The sequence below is a fragment of the Pteropus alecto genome, unplaced genomic scaffold (genome assembly GCF_000325575.1).
Source record: "Pteropus alecto unplaced genomic scaffold, ASM32557v1 scaffold3, whole genome shotgun sequence".
Taxonomy (NCBI): Eukaryota; Metazoa; Chordata; class Mammalia; order Chiroptera; family Pteropodidae; genus Pteropus; species Pteropus alecto.
Window position 1 is genome coordinate 55,319,072 of NW_006442484.1, and position 19,236 is coordinate 55,338,307.

Sequence of the window (19,236 nt, forward strand, 5' to 3'; positions counted from 1 at the left end):
ATCAACAAGGACTAATGTATGATATACAAATGCCAGTATATGAAAGGAAATACTAGACTTAAGAAGCAGAATTCATCATATTTAACAATTTTTGACAAAGTGAAACTATATTACAATCTAAATTTTAAAGGATGCACAGCCCTTGCTACCTTTCAATTGTTGCTCATCAAAGCAGTATTTTTCCCTCATTTCTTCTTTAAGTCATATTCTCATAATATTCTCTCTCCTTACGAATTTTCCCCAAACTTTAGATTAAAAAACTTTTCCTTTTTTGGTCGTCATTTGTTATTCCTACTGGTTTCTGAGTAACATGTCTCAATTCCAAAAAAACATTCACTCGAATTTCAAAATGCAGATATCCATCAACCTCACAATATCTATCCTAGGAATCTATCCTAGGAATCAGGAGTAGTGACACAAATTTTATGGGTCCTGTAGCACTATTTGCCACTTTTTTAAAAAATGGAAATTACTAAATATCCACCTTTGAGAGATTTGATCAATTACGGCACATTTACTCTATAAAATACAATGCAGTCATTAAAAAGGAGATAAGATTTGCCTACATATGCTTTATATAGAAGGAAAAATATAGTGCATTGCATCAAAAAGTGTTAACGTATGTGTATACCCAGAAAAGTATCAGGAAGCATATACACCAAACTATTAATGGTGGCGAGATACCCATAGTGTGTAAGGATGGACTGGGATTATTCTATTTCTGTACTGAATTATTTTACATAAAATGTGTGTTAACGTTGAATTTTTAAAGTATTTTTAACCTGCACAATTTTAACAAACACATATTCATCAAGTTAAACCTAAATCTCCTCTGAGCAAACTATTCGCTCTCATATTACTATTTTTGTTTTCTTCAGCAATCTGTATCGTCTCTGTCCCACGGGAGGGATTCTATCTGTCTTGCATGCTCTCACATATGCAAGTCTTTCAATAATCATAGACCTCCGGAAACACTTAAGGGATACGGTAAATTTCAACACATCAAGGAGTAACACGTACGAGTATGAACGTATGCTACGCTCCGGGGAAGTTCAAAGTAACGGCTATCGAAAAGAGCCAACGACCGTGCAAAAAGCAGAATGCTACCTTTCCACCCAAGAACCCAATCGCGCCTCCGAGAAACCAGCGGGCACGGGACGCTGGCGTCATCTCGCAGCGCCGGAAGCAAAGTAAGGGGGTGGGGGACGGAGGCGCGGGGAGAGGCCGGTTGGAGGTCACGTGACACTTTTGGGCCCACATTTTTCCTCCTGGCGGAAAAAGCTAGAGAAACAGATTGTCAAAGCCAAAGAAAAAATGTATCTGTACTAAACAAGAGTTTAGAGGTACCCAATATAAATTCGTTGTCTCTATGTCTCCGTTTCGCTTTTTCATTGGTTTTATTTGCGTCCTAATTTGACGTTGCCCAAAGAAGAGATGGCGGCACCGGCGCTGGGTCCTACGTAAAGTCTCCGGCTGGGAGAAGCCCATGCGTGGTTTCTGTGGACTGGAACACCATCCTATCAACTGGCCTTCGTACGGAGTTTGGGGCGGGGCCGTCATCGCGAGATCCTGCGTCTGCGCGAAGATGGTGGAGGAGGAGAGTCTCCGCGTGGTTCGTTGTGGCGGCAGCCAGTTGAATTTTAGGAGAGCGGTGTTCTCTGCGGATTCTAAGTATGGGGCCACTGCGCTTCGTCGTTTGGGCTGAGGGGCGCGAGTCCTGGGGCGGTGGAGGGGCAGAGGGAAAGATCTGCAAGGCGCGTCCAGACTCGCTAGCCGGCCAGTGTGAGCTCAAAGAAGGAGCACGCGTGGGGTAGACCCCAGGGCACGCGGGAGGGAGCCGGTGCCTGTGTGCTGTAAGAGGGATGGCAAACGCTTTAGCACCTTGAACACGCAGGCGGGGGTGCGGTTTACCAGCAGGTAGATTGAGGGGCCCAGGGGCGGACCCACGTGTGTACAGTCAGCTCGGCTAAAAGATGGTTCAGGCACGGATGTGTACACTGCCGCGGTTGCAGTACCACGAGGAGTATCCTTTCGGATGGAGTCGTGGCTTGGAATTACTGAACGATTAAAGATTCCTTTTTCTCCACACTCCTCTACCCTCCCTCCCCACACCCTCCACCCCCTACCCCCTACCCCCGCTTGCATTTTGGCAACCTTTTTGGAGCTTTGAGTGAAAAGTGATGTTTGATTCTTTGCGCGATAAAAGCATACGTAAGCCCTGATCCTTCTCAGATATTCAGTGTAGCTGCAAGCCAAACTACTGTCTGGATTCAAAACTTGGTTCTAACATTGTGTGACCTTTGCAAGTTTATTAATCTTTGTCTTACTTGCCTTATCTGTAAAATGAGAATAATATTTATTAACCCAACTCAGGATTGTTTTGAGGATTAAATCCCTTAATATACATACACCACGTAAAACAGTTCCTGGCACTTAATGGTGTGTGTGTCAGCTGTCATCATTAGTGATATATTGCCAGTATCATGTAGAAATGACACATTGTAGAAAGTTTTTCAAATCACGTAAGGATAGAATAAAAAATAGTAAAAACTCTATCTTAGAAGAGTAGAAATAGAGTCCTATGAAAGTTCGTATCCCCTACAGTTGCTCACTTATGGATGTATGGCTGATAGTTGTTAAATGCACGACTGAGTGAAGGAGCGTTCATAAATTGCCTGAGAGGCGAAAAAATATATTGAATCTTTGGTCTTTATAGTAAAAAGATCTTTGTTGATTGATACTCATGAATCAGAGGAAGAAACTAAGGCTTCAAGAGGTTGCCCAAAAGTCGCCACTTTGGACTTATATTTAGGTTTCCAGTTTCTTCCTTCATTGTGCTGTTTCTACATATTATTATATTGAGATCCGTTGTGTTTCATTTGCTAAGTTCCACAATTCATTTTAAGTATTTATTAGCTATGTATTATTTAAACAAACAGATGACAAAAACTAATATAATTTCAATATTGATGCTCCTTACAGTCCAGTGAGGAAAATAAAATACTCAGTAACATGTTTCATGGTGTGGTACTTGGGGAGCTAATAAAAAGAGAATACTTTAAACTGAAAAGGATGGAAAAAGTTCCTGATGAAGTGACATTTACATTAGGCCTAGATAGGCAAATGATATTGTGACTAGGGGATATGGGCAGAAGGCATTTCACATAGGAGCACCAAACAGACATACCTCCGAGATACTGTGGATTCAGTCCAGACCACCACAGTAAAGCAAGTCATAACCTTTTTGCTGATGTAGGGTCTTGCCTTCAATTTGTAAAATTCGCCACGTGCATGAAGCACAATAGATGAAGCTCAATAAAACAAGCTATGTCTGCATAAGCAAGAGAAGAAGTCTATTTATGTTGAACAGGCTGATACAATTAGCTAGTAGGAAAGGTATAGAAAGAGAGCTAGTGGGAAATGAGTTTGGAAAAGGAACATGGAGCTGGCTGGCTCTTGGGTATTCTTTTGATAAGGTGGCAGTGGCATGATTGTGTTTCCTCAAAAATATTAATCTTTGTAGAAAACTATATAATATGTGTTGGGAGAGTGTAAAGATGAAAGCTAGCATACATACTCAAGGTATAGTAATGGCATAAAAGAGGAAGTTACACAATGAAACTTTCCCTTCAATAATAGGATCTTGCAGGACTAAGGAGTTTGCCCCACCAGTGATATTGGGGTAGGGCATCCAGGCAAAATGAACACCTTGAAATTGGGATGAGGGGGTGTCATGTGTGTAAAATAAGTATAGTATAGCATAAGGTATAGGAAAGTGGTGGGAGAAGAATCTGGAAGAGTATAGACCAGAGCTTGGAAGGCTAATGCAGGCCGTGACTCTGGCATGAACTAAGATGAGATTGAAGATGAAGAGTTTTTGAATGATTTAGCAATTAGCATTAAGAAGGAGAAAATGTTCAGTTCCCTTTGGGCCTATTGAATTTAAGGTACTTGTAAAACAACCTTAAATAATAGGTAGAAATTCAGAAAGTTTGAGAACTTGGCCATGATTTAGAGATGGTGCTTTTGTGTCATCTACATAGAAGCTAATAACACCAGTTCTCTAGCAAATTAATGGGGTTATAATGAACTCACCAAGGATTTGAATATTATCTGAAAAGGATTGATGAGCTTATACAAAGAGAATAAGATAATTTTGTATTTTACCTCAAGGAGCTTATCAAGAAAGCTGATACAGTAAATGAAACAACAGAATTGTGGGATTTTAGCATCTTCCTCTTGGTCGCTAGATCCTCTTAGAACTAGGACAAAAACTGTTCTGCCTATTTGAGTGGGTTGTTAGAGGGAAGCAGAAAAGTGGATGTACATGAAAGTGCGTGGCATTCCCATGTCAGATATTACTGACCCCCCAGTCCAGCACTGTTTGCCCCATATCTTGTTGCTGCTCACAGTTATAGGTGCTATGCATTATAGCATTAGGTTGATATGGTATACAAAATCAAAAATATGGGTTATTCTTGCCGTTTACGTTCCTAAATTAGCACAAAGCTATGTCCCTGACCCTAAATATTTCATCTTGAAGATCATTCTGGAAACTGCTGCTGTAATAATTTTCCTTAAGTGTTACTATCATAACATTATTACCTTAACCCTTATTTCTAGTCTTGCTAAGAACCCTGTAGTTCTTCAGTTTCCTTCCTTAATCATAGCTTTTCTATCTGGCTTTCAGGGCCAGCTAGCTCAACTCTACTCCAATTGTGTTTCCTGAAATTAACCATCATGCACACTTTTCTTATTAAATAGGTACAGCCCCTGTCTGATAGGTACCGTGTTAATTATTTCCCTGCTTCCCCTTATGTTGCTTTACTTTTTCCTGCCCAGCCCTTAAATCGCTCGTCCTTCAGAGTCTCTTTTAAATCCAGGTTCCTGCTTGAAAACATCCCTAACTTCTTCACTACTTCATCAAAAGACGATTGAATCCTGTGAGACAGGCATTGTGGTGGGTGCTTTGTACACATTCCTTTTGGCAAGGTTTAGGTATTCTCATTTTACCAAAGCATTTATTGAGTGTTTTCTGTGTGTGCTAAGCTTACATTTGCATGCATTCTTTCATTTAATCATAAAAACACTATGAAGAAAGTATTATTTACATTTTACAATGGGGAACAGTGAGATTTAGAGAGATTAATTCTCCAACATCATTCAGCCAGTACATGGTAAAGCTAGCATTTGAACCCATTTGTGTTTGACTTCTTAAACATGCATTCTTTTTCTACCATACAGTATTTCTTTTATTATTTATAATAACTAAATACCCAGTTCCTTCCCTCAAGGAGCTCACAGTCTCTTTCATAATGCCCCGTGGTGAATGCTATGATAGAGCTAAGCTCACCATCCTGTACAAAGCACAGTAGAACTGGTGCTGATCTGGAATGAGAAGATGAGAGAAGGCTTGCAGTGAAAATACAGTGAGTTGAATCTTAGAGTAGTCAGAAAGAGTAAGTGTTCTGTGTAGATAGCAGAATATGCAGAAGCATGGAAAGTTTCCTTCAGGGGCTTGCATTCAAATAGTTAAAGCCATCGTTCTCAGCTGAGGAGCAATAAGAAAGCAAATATTTTTCCTCTGGGGAAGCATATCAGAATCAATTAAAGGGCGTTTTCTTGGCAAATAGTAACCCCTCACCCACCATTATCTCAAGGAAACTGCTGCCCAAAGAACCTGTTTGTTGTTACTAATGAGGTGTGTCTTGGGCAGGGATTGTTGGAGTTGTGAACCACTTAACACTGTTATAGTGAAAAAATAGTTCCAGTCAGACAGGGTCAAACCACCAAAGACTTTAGGGAATTTAGATCATATCCTGAAGGCAGTGGGAAAACATTGAAGGATTTTAATTTTATCTCTATTTAAGTGATACGGTCATATTTGCAAAATTAGTCTGACATGAATAAGAAAGATTAAATAAAGGGCTACGCCTGAACACTGTAGGGAGTCCTTTAGAGCAGAGGTCCCCAACCCCCAGGCCAGAGACTGGTTACCAGTTAGTGGCCTGTTAGAAACTGGGCCGCACTGCAGGAGGTGAGCTGCAAGCTAAGCTTCATCTGTATTTGCAGCCACTCTCCAGTGCTAGCTAGCATCACAGCCTCAGCTCCACCTTTGATCATCAGGCATTAGATTATCATAGCAGCACCGGTCCCTCGTGCCAAAAAGGTTGGGGACCTCTGCTTTAGAGTCTTCCAGCCTGGAGATGTTAAGACTCTGAGCTAAGGTACTCAGGGGAATGGAGAGGAGGATCCAGCCAGAGAGGAGACCATATACCTCAGTTGCTTTGTTACTCATACTTTCTTGATCTTTTTAAACAGTTGCACACAACCATGCCATGGCTGCCTCCTGGCTACAGCCCTTATATGATGCATCTTGATTTCAGAGAGATGAACATGTGAAAAATCAGGTGTCTTTGAATTGATAAAATAATAGTGACCCCAGTCAGCATCAGAAGATTTACTCTTATTATCTATAATAATTGTTTATTGATTCATTTTATCTGGTTAGTTTATAAAACCTTGGAGGTTCAGGCAAGTTCTGTTCAATTAACTGTATTGGGCTTTGAGAATCAAAGATAAACAGCCCTCTGCTCTATAGGATATTATGGTCAGATACGGGAGATAGTATAGATGTAAACAAGTAATTTCAACACGATATGAAAATACCAGGATCAGGTAATGCATGAGGTACTTTGGGAGCACAGAGATGAGGTTCAGCCTAAAGACTGTGATTTGTACCTTCTATAGTATTTGGAAAAACACTGTTCGATATGTACAATGTAGACAAATCCAGAAAGACAAAAGCAAAACCAGCATTTTAGCAACAAGAAAAGAACTGCCATGAAGTCTTTTTACTTTGTTTTACAAAAGGCCTCACTGACTAGAGAGAACTTTTGACTTAGTGTTGGTAAGCTGGTATCCCCAGTAAATGAGAGCTGGGGGACATGGGAAGACTGCTGTTAGCAAAACCACTGAATCATAACAGCTGATAGTGAGTGAATGCGTAGCACAGTGTCTGAGTCCATTAGTGAACAGACAACATGGTTAAATTGGCTGTTATTGCCGAATGAATCTGTAGAGCCTCTGTCCATGGAACCGGTCACAGATATGCTTTGGCCTCATTAATCTACTTTTCAGAGTTAGTAAACTAATCAGTCTTAGATATCCCCATAGACTTAAACAGCACACAAATGTGAATATACAGTTCTTAAACTGTTGTTTGAAAGAAACCTGTTGCATGTTAAAAAAATTTTTAATAGGCAGTAAAAAGATTATACTGTTTATGAGTTTGTGAAACTTATTTTTCTCTCTTATTTCTAGGTATATCTTCTGTGTATCTGGAGACTTTGTTAAAGTTTATAGCACAGCTACAGAAGAATGTGTACATATATTGCAAGGACACAGAAATCTGGTGACAGGAATTCAGCTCAACCCCAACAACCATCTACAGGTGTCAAATCACTTATAATTGAATATTTTAATATTGGCTTTATTGTTGCCAGAAAATTTTGAATTAAATTTGACTGGGAAACTTTCCAGCATATGATCAGGGAAATATATGTGTTTATCTTTCTGATTCAAGATATTTCACTTATTTTTATTGTTAAAATAAGGTCACGGCCCAGAACTACATTGCCCACAAAGGGGTTCTTAGCTGTATGAGTTTCTGAAATTTGGCTCAGTTGAGTGAATTTCTCGATTGTTGGTCTTCTCAGGTCCCTTTATATGCATTGTAACTATCCAAAAGGGGCATTTAGCATTTGGTGTTTCTCAAACTTCTTTATATGACCTCTGAACTCTGATTTCTGGAACACATTTTTAAAATGTTAACCAAAAGGTATTGATTTCATAGATCTGTTCTTTTAGAGACGAGGCTCTTTAGTATTAATGTAGAAATTACCTAATCTTAAGGCTAGCATCTAGACAAGAATAAGGGCTTTTTCAGTCAGTGGATTGACCAGTTAATTTTAGGACAAACTTGGGAATCTAGTTTAGTCTGGCCTTCCCCCATTCCTTCTAAAAGCAACCCTTGCTTTTCAGAATTCAAGAATAATGAAATGGCCATTTTGATTTTGTTCATAAGTTTCATCAAATCTACTAAAGAGTTAGGTTAAAAATACTTTTCTCTTGCTCTAGATTTTGATCAATTTCCACTTTTCAAGGCAAAGAAGTTATTGATTTAAGAATAGATTTGCATTGCCATTCAGTGCATTATCACAAAGGAAGTAGGGCATAAAGGAATACTTATCTTTTCTCTCCAAAACTAAATGCACTACTCTTGAAAAATCAAAGTTAAATAGCTTTTTGCAGAGTTCTAGCACATATACTGTCCTCTGAGAGTTTCAGATAACAGCTGATTGTTATGTGCAGCATTTGAATGTTTTTGTAGCAGAAATATCCTTTCATTCAAATTGGAATTTGTGAAGTCTGTGTTACTAAGTTTTATAGCACAACGAAAAACTATATAAAAGTTACACAAAAGGTATATTTCATGGAACTGAAAAATGATAAAATTAGAGGACAATTTTAACATCTGATTGAGGTGAGTTAGCTTCCAGAAATTCTGTGGACTCACAATGTTTGTGTATTAACTATTGTTTTGACAGTGATTAAATATTTGCCTTATATTTTACTAATCCATGTTCATGATTCTTATATGTAGTAATTCTAATGTGTATTTTCTACTTAATATAGTTCTTTTACTCAGATATTTTCTTCATCATTTTTTATTTCTATTCCTGATTGTCCTTATTGGCAGAAATCTTAAAATTGCCACTTCCTTTCAAAAAACTTAAAATGATTTATAAATGTTATAAGCAAAGTGTTTTCACAGTAACAGCAACAAAAAAATCCTGTGTCTAAAAATAAAAATGTCTTGCTGAGGCCTTCTGGTGGTACCAAAGTATGGTCCACAAACCATTGCCACAAATAGTTACCAGTTTGCAGTGAGATAAGTATAGAAATTGAATATCGCAAAACTAGAGCACTTTGACATTGCCACTGTATCCAAATACATAATAACTTCTAAAGTATTGATCCTTGATAGTTCTGAATTTAAAACAAACAAAAAAAAAAACAAGACATTCTCAGATCATTCTAGAAGTAATCCTTTAATACCCATATAAGACGAAAGTAGTTCTGCTAATAAAAAGGACTAGGCTCTGCAAAACTAGCAACAAGCTCTTAAGTGCAACCATGCCATCTCCCTCTTGAAGATAAAGGGTTGGCTTTTTTCCCCTCATTTTAATTAAAACTTGAAAGCGATGATCTGTTTCCTCCAAAGAGCTGTGATAAGATGGTCACAAACAATATAAGCTTTGCAAAAACTATGTAAATAAATGACTCCACTTCTCCAAAGCTAGCAATAAATTAATGAATGAAATGTCTTCTGTATCGGCACTTAATTCATTTGGTATCTTAATGAAGTTCTGTTTTTTAATCAATTTTGTACTATTTTTACCCTTTTAGCTGTATTCTTGTTCCTTTGATGGCACAATTAAACTGTGGGACTATATAGATGGCATTTTGATAAAGGTATGTAGATCAATCTTCCATTTTCATTACATGAAAAGGAATGGCAACATAATTTAATGACAGACATGACAACATAATTTAATGACTGAAATATTACTTCTAGAAGGCCTGATTGTTGGATAGCCTTCCTAAACAAGTTGTAAAATTCACACACCACAAAAGAATAGACAAATTCGACTGTAAAAATTTTAAACTTCTAACAGATGATCAATAAAGCGGGAAGAAAATATGAGATAGCCAATAAACATGAAGAGATGCTTAACCTTGTTAATAATTAAATGTAAATTAAAACAGATAACAGCATTTTTCCCTGTAGTCTAGCCAAATTTCAGATTGCAGAAATTTCAGATTGATAGGTAAAGTGTAGAGAAACTGATACTTTTGTATACAGTCAATGAGAGTAAAGCTGAAATTGAATAAATACCTTTGCTCCAGCAATCTTACCTTAAAGAATCTCTTATTGAAATAATAGCATAAATATGTAGTCCTTAAAACACCATTTGTGGTTGAAAAAAATTACATATAATCTTGATGTCAATTAAAATTTGATATTCATGCAATAGAATGTAATCGTTAAAAAGAAACAGGTAGATCTGTAACAATATGGTGCCTTTTATCTTTCAGACTTTCATAGTTGGACATAAACTTCATGCCCTCTTTACTCATGCCCGTGCTGAGGATTCTGTCTTTGTTATAATAAATAAAGACAAACCAGGTATATTATAATTAGTTTATTTTGTTTTCTATAGCATTGAGTGGCTCTTTACATTTTCTCAAATTTAACATTTTGGTTTTAGTCTGAAGTTAATTTTTGGAGTTATTTAAATTGTTTTCATTTATTGTTGCATTCATTTTGGAGAGGCTTTATATAATTTATGAAACATACAATGAGGGAATGATTATAAATGGTTGTAATAATAGACTGAAGAGCTCAAATTTTAAAGCTGTTTTGAGCTAGAATTTATCTTCCTACTGAACTTAAATCTTTCATTCTTAAACATCACTATCATTTGACCCCATGGGACACCCCTATATGTCGATCTTGAATCTGTAGGAAAAGGTATAGAAAACAGGTTGATATTGACTGATAATGTGACTAAATTTCTATTAATTATGTTTTCATTATTATTAGATCATAAAACCATTGAAACTACCATGTTTCAGAGCATTTTAGGAATTCCTAGAATATCTTCAGTGGTATAAGTAATTATCCTTTAGCAGAGAATTTAGTGCATCAGAATATTGACATAAAGGATATATCCAAGGAACTTTTCTAATCTCAAAATTCAAGAATGCTACTGCACCACTGCACCTTGTGGTGTCTTCCATAAAATATTGTATTCAGAATTCAAAGTACAAAGCAGCTTTAAGGTGGTTACAAGTCAGTCAGCTAGATTGGTTTACGGCTCATTAGCTACGGGAATCCTTCCATAGTGTTGTATGTTTGTTTTATGGTTTTGTTTGGGGTTTCTTTGGCTGGAACATTTATCAATTATTATATCCCATGAATTTTTAAATAACCTGAGAATAGTCTAATCTATGAAAGCTAAATTTTTTTTTTAAGCTAAAAGTCATTTGATGCCAAGTCTGTTAATAATATTGTATCTTATCAAAAATGTGATATGAGATAACAAAAAGCAGTAAGTTTCATTTTTCTTACATAGTCCATAAATCATCTATAAAGGACATTCCAAAAATTGTTCTGGAAATGGCAACATTCTAAAATAATTAAGTTGCCTTCCCACATGACTACTTTCAAGGTAACTCTCCTCGCTATGTAGGTTCTATTTTGTAGATGAATAGTGGATTTTTAACATTTATCCACATGCTTACTAAAAATTCAGATTCCTAATCTCCCTGACCGACAGTTGATTAACTACGTCTGAGATTTAGTCTAGCAATCTGCATTGTTAGTATCTATCTCCCAGGTGATTCTCTCATCACACACATTTGATAAGCATTCTTCATACTCACCCATGATTCCTCAACTGGAAGGGTAGTTGCCAATAGCAGAAACAAAACTTTTTATCCATATCAGTGAAACCAGTGATTCTTAACACTGCTTGCACTTTGGAATCACTCCAAGGAACTTAAAATGTTAAGATTCTCTGTGGTGAGGCATAATTGTTTACTGAAATAGTACCCACTTGAGTCTAATGTGTAAGCCAGGGTAGCAAACTACTGATCTAAAGTAAAGATCTTGGTCATCAGCCTTTTGACCAAGGTTCCAACTGTGGAAACTTCAAATGCTATAATCTAATCCAAATTTTATTTATACTGTGATCTAGCATTATTCTGCAGTATTTTGGCACATCACGGGCACTCAGCATGTAAAAATCTACTTATCTGTTACATAAAAATGTGAAACAGGCTTTAGAAGATTCTGTGTGACTAGTGTCTCAAAATATTCATTTGACCCTTGAACAAAGTGGGTTTGAACTGTGTGTGTCCACTTACAGATTTTTTTCAATAAATATTGTAACTGTATTTTCATCTCCTTATGATTTTCTTAATAACATTTTCTTTTCTCTAGTTTATTTAAGACTACAGTATTAAATACATACACACAATATGTGTTAACCTTTATATTATTGTTAAGGCTTCTGGTTAACAATAGGCTATTAGAAGTTAAGTTTTGGGAGAGTCAAAAGTTATACATGGATTTTCAACTGCTCAGGGGATATAACCCTTAAACTCCATGTTGTTCAAGGGTCAACTTTATATAAATATATGTCCTTTCTTCATTTGTTTCATCTTTGTTCATCAGTTCAAAACCAGAGTCTCTGATAGAAAATTGTATAAATCATTGAAATATGCTTCTCTGGTTTAAACACAAATTAATCTTTTATTTATACATTATCTTTTATGGTGTCATTTCTTCACTGCCTGTAATTAATTCATTCAACAGCTAATTGACCACCTACTGTTCAAATACTATTCTGGTTGTAGAGAACAAAACAGACAATAAATCCCAACAGTAGGCTGACTAGAATAGAACAGTCATGTGATACAATAAGATGAAAGGTATTCTAGAGAAAAATATATCAGGGAGGAGAATCAGCAACACTGGAGGAATACATATTAAAGAAGTGGTCAGTGAAGGTCCTGGGAGGAGAATAAGATATGAGCCATATTGGAGATGCATATTCTAGAGCATTCCTGGCATGTTTGAGGAATAGCAGGGAGGCTGGATTAGAGTGAGCTAAGTGAGAATAGATAATATAGAGCCTTATGAGCCATTGGAAGGACTTTGGCTTTTACTCTAAGTAGATAAAAAGTCATTGAAAGATTTTGAGCAAAAGAATGACATGATCTGACTCAGTTGTAAAAGAATCACTACTTTCTGTGTTGAGAATAGACTAAAGAGGGACAACAGTGGAAGTAGAAAGAACTATTAACAGGTTATTGCTCCTAACACTTAGGATCTGACACATGAACATAGCTTTAGACTAGGTGGTAGTGGCAGAGGTGGTGAGAAGGGATTGAATTCTGGGTATCTTTTGAAGATACGGCCAACAGGGTTTGCTGATGGCTTGATGTAAGTAAGAGAGAGAAGTCAAAGATGACTCGAGGACTTCATCTAAGCACCTGGGTAAATGGCAGTGCCATTTCCCACAGTAGGCAATGTGGGGGAAGACTAAGTTTAGAAAGTAAAGGGAGAGTTCGGGATTTGGGCATGTAAAATTTGAGATGACTGATAAAGCTAGAAAAATCAAGAGTTCAGAGCATATAATGAGCTGGCGGAAAACGGTAGATCCATGTGTTAGAGAATTTTATATTCATTAAATCTAGGAGGCTAAAGAGAGAGCATAGTGAAATATAGCAGTTTCCCCTCTCAGAGAAATTTTTTAAATGGGATGTAAAGAGAAGAAGTGTGTCAATATTACAGAAAAAGATTTATTCTATGAATGTGTGGCAAGTCCATAGCATTTCTAAAAACTCTCGCAGATGCTTTGTTGCTTTTTGCTGTTTGGTTCACCAATGCCTATTTCATCTCCATTTTAAATCTCAGTGTACCAGTAATATCCATTGTTTTCTATTTCTATATCTATGGAGCATGTATGTATATGAGTTATGAAATTAGACTTCATTTAAACTTGTATATTCAAATGAAGAGTTCAAAAGGAACATTTTGTTCAAGATAGCATAGAATTATTATCTTGACATCAAATTAATACTAGAGTACTGGTTAACAGTTTCATATGATGAACGCATGTCTTTACTTTTACTAGGGAGGCTTTATATTAATATAAATATTTTTGGCTAGATATATTTCAGCTGGTTTCAGTGAAACTGCCAAAATCATCAAGCCAAGAAGTAGAAGCTGAGGAGGTCTCCTTTGTTTTGGATTATGTAAACCAGTCACCCAAGTGCATTGCCTTTGGAAATGAGGTAAACTTGTTTTGTTGATCTTTTTTTTTTTTTGTACATAAAATCTCTTGCCTGCAGTCTTTCCTCCAAACATTTTCTGTTATAGTGATTTGATTTTGCCTTGAGTTACAATATTTTTGTTAGTAACTAAGAAGTCTGTTCCACTACTTTAGCATGTGTTGATGGCATAGATTTTTAGGACCATCCTAATTTTGTATATTGTCTTAGTGCTCTTGCGAAGCCTCTAATTGTATAAAACATATCAGTGTTTTGGCATTTATGCTGTATTTCCTAGTCTATCACATGTAAAAGCCACTTAAATCTTTTCAGTTTAGACCATGTGTCTAGAAAATACAACCTCCCTGTCTAATTAATACGCCCATTATAGGAAATTTTGAAATTATAGGAAAATAATAATGAAGGAATTAATTATCACCAGTGATAATATTTGAGGAATCTTTTTTAGACTTTTTTCTAAACATATATAAAATAATTTTTCCCAAACTAAATTAGTGTCTGAAGTCTCTTTTATTTTTTTCACTTAACATCGTAGCATGAGTGTGTACTTAAATGTTCATCAGAAATGATTTATGATATTTAAACCATAATTTATTTAGCCATCCCCTATTAATAGTCACTTTATTAAAATCGAGTACCACCAAAAGGCCCTAGATGTTAATATGGCAACATGTTTCTTTAATTTTATAGCATTATTTTGGCTTTGTTTTGAAAAGGGTTAATTTCTTAGAGTAGAAAAAAACTCTTCATAAAATCATTCTTCCGCCTTATAGTCATCATTCTAATGCACATTAAAATCACAGTGAGATACCACTTCATATTCACCTGAACAGTTAACATTTAAAAAACTGACAGTACCTAGTGTTGGCAAAATATGGAGCAAAGTTAAACATATAGTTTTTTCGTGACCTAACAATTCCACTCCTAAGTGGAGAAGAATATAACCACAAAATGACATGTACAGGAATGATTAATGCTCACAATAGCTCCAAAATAGAAATAATCCAAATGTTCATCAACAAGAGAATAAACTATTTGTGATATACAGTATATTCATTCATTGGAATGCTGCTTCATAATGAAAAGGAACTAATGATACATGTAAAGATACATGGGTGAATCTCAAAAAGGTGATATTGAGCTAAAGAGTTCAGACACGAAAAAGTATTTACTGTACGATTCTATACTTTTGACGTCTGTAATACGCAAAGAAGTAAACTATGGTGATAGAAATCAGTAGTTGCTGGCAGGGATGGGGGCATTGGGGAATTACTGGAACAAGGGAACATTCCAGAGGTGAAGAAAATGTCCTAACTCTTGACTGTGGTGGTGGTTACATGGATATACACACATGTAAAACATTGCATTTTATTGTGCATAAATTATGCCTTAATAGAAAAATTTAAATCATTATACTTGATGCTAGATAGCCTAGTTTTAGGATTTAGGACCTCAGTTCATCTTTTAATTTTCTATGATTATTTTAAAAGTAGGATTACCCTTTCTATAGAACAGTAATATATTAATATACTCTTAATAGGCAAAAAAATTATTGCTATATTAAATTTTTTTCCTCTTAATATATTCTGTCCCCGACTTTGGAACAGCATTTTTTAAAATAACTTTATTTTTCAATTACAGTTGTCATACAACATATTAGTTTCAGGTGTACAGCATAGTGCTTAGACAGACATCTATATAACTTATGAAGTGATCACACCAATCGATAACCCATCTGACACCATAAATAGATAGTTATTATATTATTACCCGTATCCTTTATGTTATACTTTACATCCCCATGACTACTTTGTAACTACCAGTTTGTACTTCTTAATCCCTTACCCTTTTTCACATGCCCCATAACCCTCCCCAATATGGCAGCCATCAAAACATTCTCTGTATCTGTTTGTTTTATTTATTTATTTTGTTTTTTAAGTTCCGCATTTAAGCGAAATTATATGGTATTCATCTTTCTCTGTCTGACTTATTTCACTTAGCATAAAACCCTCTAGGTGTATTCATGCTGTCACAAATGGCAAGATTTCATTCTTTTTTATGGCTAAGTAATATTCCATTATGTATATATACCAACTCTTTATCCACTCATCTATTGATGGACACTTAGGTTGCTTTCATATCTTGGCTATTATAAATAGTGCTGTATATATGAATGCATATTTCTTTTTGAATTAATGTTTTAGGTTTCTTCAGATAAATACCCAGAAGTGGAATTAGTTTGTCCTTCTTTGTCTCTTGTTATAGCTTTTGTTTTAAAGTCTGTTTCGTCTGGTATAAGTATTGCTACCCCAACTTCTTTTTTTTTTTTCATTTTCATTTTCATGGAATATCTTTTTCCATCCTTTTACTTTCAGTCTGTGTCTTTCAATCTAAAGTGAGTCTCCTGTAGGTAGCATATGTAATGGTCTTGTTTTCTTATACATTCAGCCCTCTGTCTTTTCATTGGAGCATTTAATGCATTTACATGAAAAGTAATTGTCGATATGTAATTATTGTCATTTTATTACTCATTTTATGTTATTTTTCCCCCTTCTTAAAGAAGTCCCTTTAACATTTCTTGTAATATTGGTTTGGTATTGGTGAACTCCTTTAGCTTTTTCTTGTCTGGGAAGCTCTTTATCTGTCCTTGAACTCTATCTAAGTGATAACTTTGCTGGGTAGGGTAATCTTGGTTGTAGGTCCTTGCTCTTCATTACTTTGAATGCTTTGTACCAATCTTCTGACTTGCAAAGTTTCTGTTAAGAAATCAGCTGACAGCCTTATGGGAGCTCCCTTGTAGGTAACTAACTGCTTTTCTCTGCTTTTAAGCTTTTCTCTCAGTCTTTAACCTTTAGCATTTTAATTATGATGTGGCTTGATATGTGTTTCTTTGGGTTCATCTTGTGTGGGACGCGCACTCCTGGGCTTGTGTGTCTGTTTCCTTCACCAGGTTAGGGAAGTTTTCTGTCATTATTTCTTCAAATATGTTTTTAATTCCTTGATCTCTCTCTTCTCTTTCTAGCATCCCTATGATATGAATGTTGGTACACTTGATGTTGTCCCAGAGGCCTCTTAAGCTATCTTCATATTTTTGGATTCTTTTTTCTTTTTGCTGTTCTCATTGTAATTTTCTGCTACCTTACCTTCCAAATCACTGATTTGATCCTCCGCTTCATCTAATCTAGTGTTGATTCCCTTCATTTCAATTACTGTATTTTTCATTCCTGACTGGTTCTTTTTTATGTTTTCTGTCTCCACTTTTATGTTTTTTATCACTTTGTTAAAGTTCTCACTGTGTTCATCTACTCTTCCCCTGAGTTCATTGAGCATCCTTATAGCCAGTGTTTTGAACTCTGCATGTGGTTGGTTGCTTGCCTCCATTTTGTTTAGCTCTTTTTCTGAAGCTTTGTTCTGTTCTTTCATTTGGGACATGTTTCTTTGTCTCCCCATTCTGGCCACATCCCTGTGTTTGTTTCTATGTATTAGGTAAAGCTGCTGTGTCTTCTAGTTTTAGTAGAATAGCCATATGTAGTAGGTATACTGTGGGTCCCAGTGGCACAGTCTCCATGGTCACCTGGGTGCTCCAGGTGTGTCCTTTGCGTGGGTCGTGTGGGCCCTGTTGCAGTTGAGCTTTGGTTGTTGTTTGCACACCAATGAGAGGGATTGACCCTCAGGCTGATTGATTGTGAGGACTGGGAGTCACTGCAGTGGAGGAACTATTGTACAGGGGCTGACCCTATAGAACAGGATTCACTTTAGCAGGGCTTTGGTGCCTGCCAAGTCTGCCCTTTGGATATGTCATTTGTAGAGGTCATTGAGTGATACTCTGCTATGGTCTGAAGCTGGCCGCCCCACGTGTTGGTTCTGGGGCCTCTTGAGAGGGGCTCTGGTGCAGGCCAAGGTCAGCCACTGCCTGTGCCCTGCCCAGAGCCACTTGTTGTAAGCTACAAGGTGATATGCAGATGTTGGCCACTTGTGCTGCTCTCGGAGGTGCCTTGGAGAGGCTAAGCTGCAAACAGGCCAGCTGCCACTAGTAAGAAGTACAGGGCACAGCAAGGCCAAATGCTGCTTGTTTGGGGTTTATGAACCTTTAAGGCATTTTAGGAAAGTCCACAGCATGAGCCAAGACAGGTCGTTTGTATGGAAAAGCCACTGGACGAGGCTTGGGTGGGCCAACAAATTGAGTGCGACAGGGTCTCAGAGAATTGCCAGGGCAAGGTGAATAATGTTAGCCAGGTTGGAGACCCAGCTATAGCACATGCCTGCATGTGCATGCTGAATGAGGGGAGAACTCAACAGAGGGACAGTGGCTCTGCCGCACTTCTGTCTGGGAGAACCCTCCCTCTCCAGTCCTTACCCTGAAGCCAGACTAAAGAAATGCCTGAAACTACAGCAACCACAATCTCCACTGGTTTTCACAGCCAGAAGTTATGGGGAGTTTTCTTCCTGGCACTGGAACCCTGGGCCAGGCATCCTGGTATGAGACTGGGACCCCTTCCGTCCTCAGGGGGGACCTGTGCAGCTGAGATATCCCTCCTGATTTTTACCTGCCACATATGGGTGTGGGACTAGCCCATTCCGCATCTCTGCCCCTCCTGCCAGTCTTGTGGCTTCCTCTAGATGTCCTTCATTATAGGACTTCTGTTCAGCTAGAATTCAGGCAATTCTCAATGATGATGGTTCTATAGTTCAGTCGTATTTTGAGGTGGTCATGGGAGAAAGGGAGCACAGCATTTACCTACTCAGCCATTTTGTTGTATTAGATTTTGTGATGAGAATATTTCATTTTAAAGAGTGTTAACTTTTTTTGTGAATGTTATCTTCTCTTTGAAATACCAGGGAGAATATGTTGCTGCAGTACGGGACTTTTACTTATCGGTTTATTTTTTTAAAAAGAAAAAAACATCAAGGTAAGAATTCCTTTTTGATAGCATTATTTTATTTACTCAAGAGTTTTTTATAATTTCATTTTATTCTCATATCTGTGATCCAAAGTTGTTGAGTAGTTTCATGTTACAAATGCTTTGAAACTACAAGATAATAGTTTTTTTGTTATTGGGGTTTTTTTGGCCTGATACCTAGTAACATTTAATAAGTGTCAGCTGTTAATTATAATACTATATTTTTAATTTATGGCTTATGGCAGACTTTGACATTTTATTTGATCTGTGACATGGCTTTGTAAGACAAATATTACTATGCCACATTTTAAAAATTTATTTTTATTTTTCAGTTACAGTTGACTATTGAATGTCATTAGTTTCAGGTTTACATAGTGGTTAGACATTTATGTAACTTACAGAGTGATCC

The 19,236-nt window shown here is 36.8% G+C and overlaps 1 protein-coding gene and 1 long non-coding RNA gene across 2 annotated transcripts in view; one reads left to right on the top strand and one right to left on the bottom strand.

Annotated features, from left to right (window-relative positions):
- Window positions 1–1,466, bottom strand: part of LOC112470277 — a 58,069-nt gene extending 56,603 nt beyond the window's left edge. The window contains exon 1 of the long non-coding RNA XR_003042917.1: window positions 1,348–1,466. This is a non-coding gene — a long non-coding RNA (uncharacterized LOC112470277). The remainder of the gene's footprint in view (window positions 1–1,347) is intronic.
- WDR75 (WD repeat domain 75) overlaps window positions 1,273–19,236 on the top strand; it is a 33,799-nt gene continuing 15,835 nt past the window's right edge. The window contains exons 1-6 of the mRNA XM_006921277.3: window positions 1,273–1,671; window positions 7,324–7,453; window positions 9,472–9,537; window positions 10,162–10,252; window positions 13,805–13,929; window positions 18,766–18,836. Coding sequence (XP_006921339.1) covers window positions 1,487–1,671; window positions 7,324–7,453; window positions 9,472–9,537; window positions 10,162–10,252; window positions 13,805–13,929; window positions 18,766–18,836 — 668 coding nt within the window. The 5' untranslated portion in view covers window positions 1,273–1,486. The remainder of the gene's footprint in view (window positions 1,672–7,323; window positions 7,454–9,471; window positions 9,538–10,161; window positions 10,253–13,804; window positions 13,930–18,765; window positions 18,837–19,236) is intronic.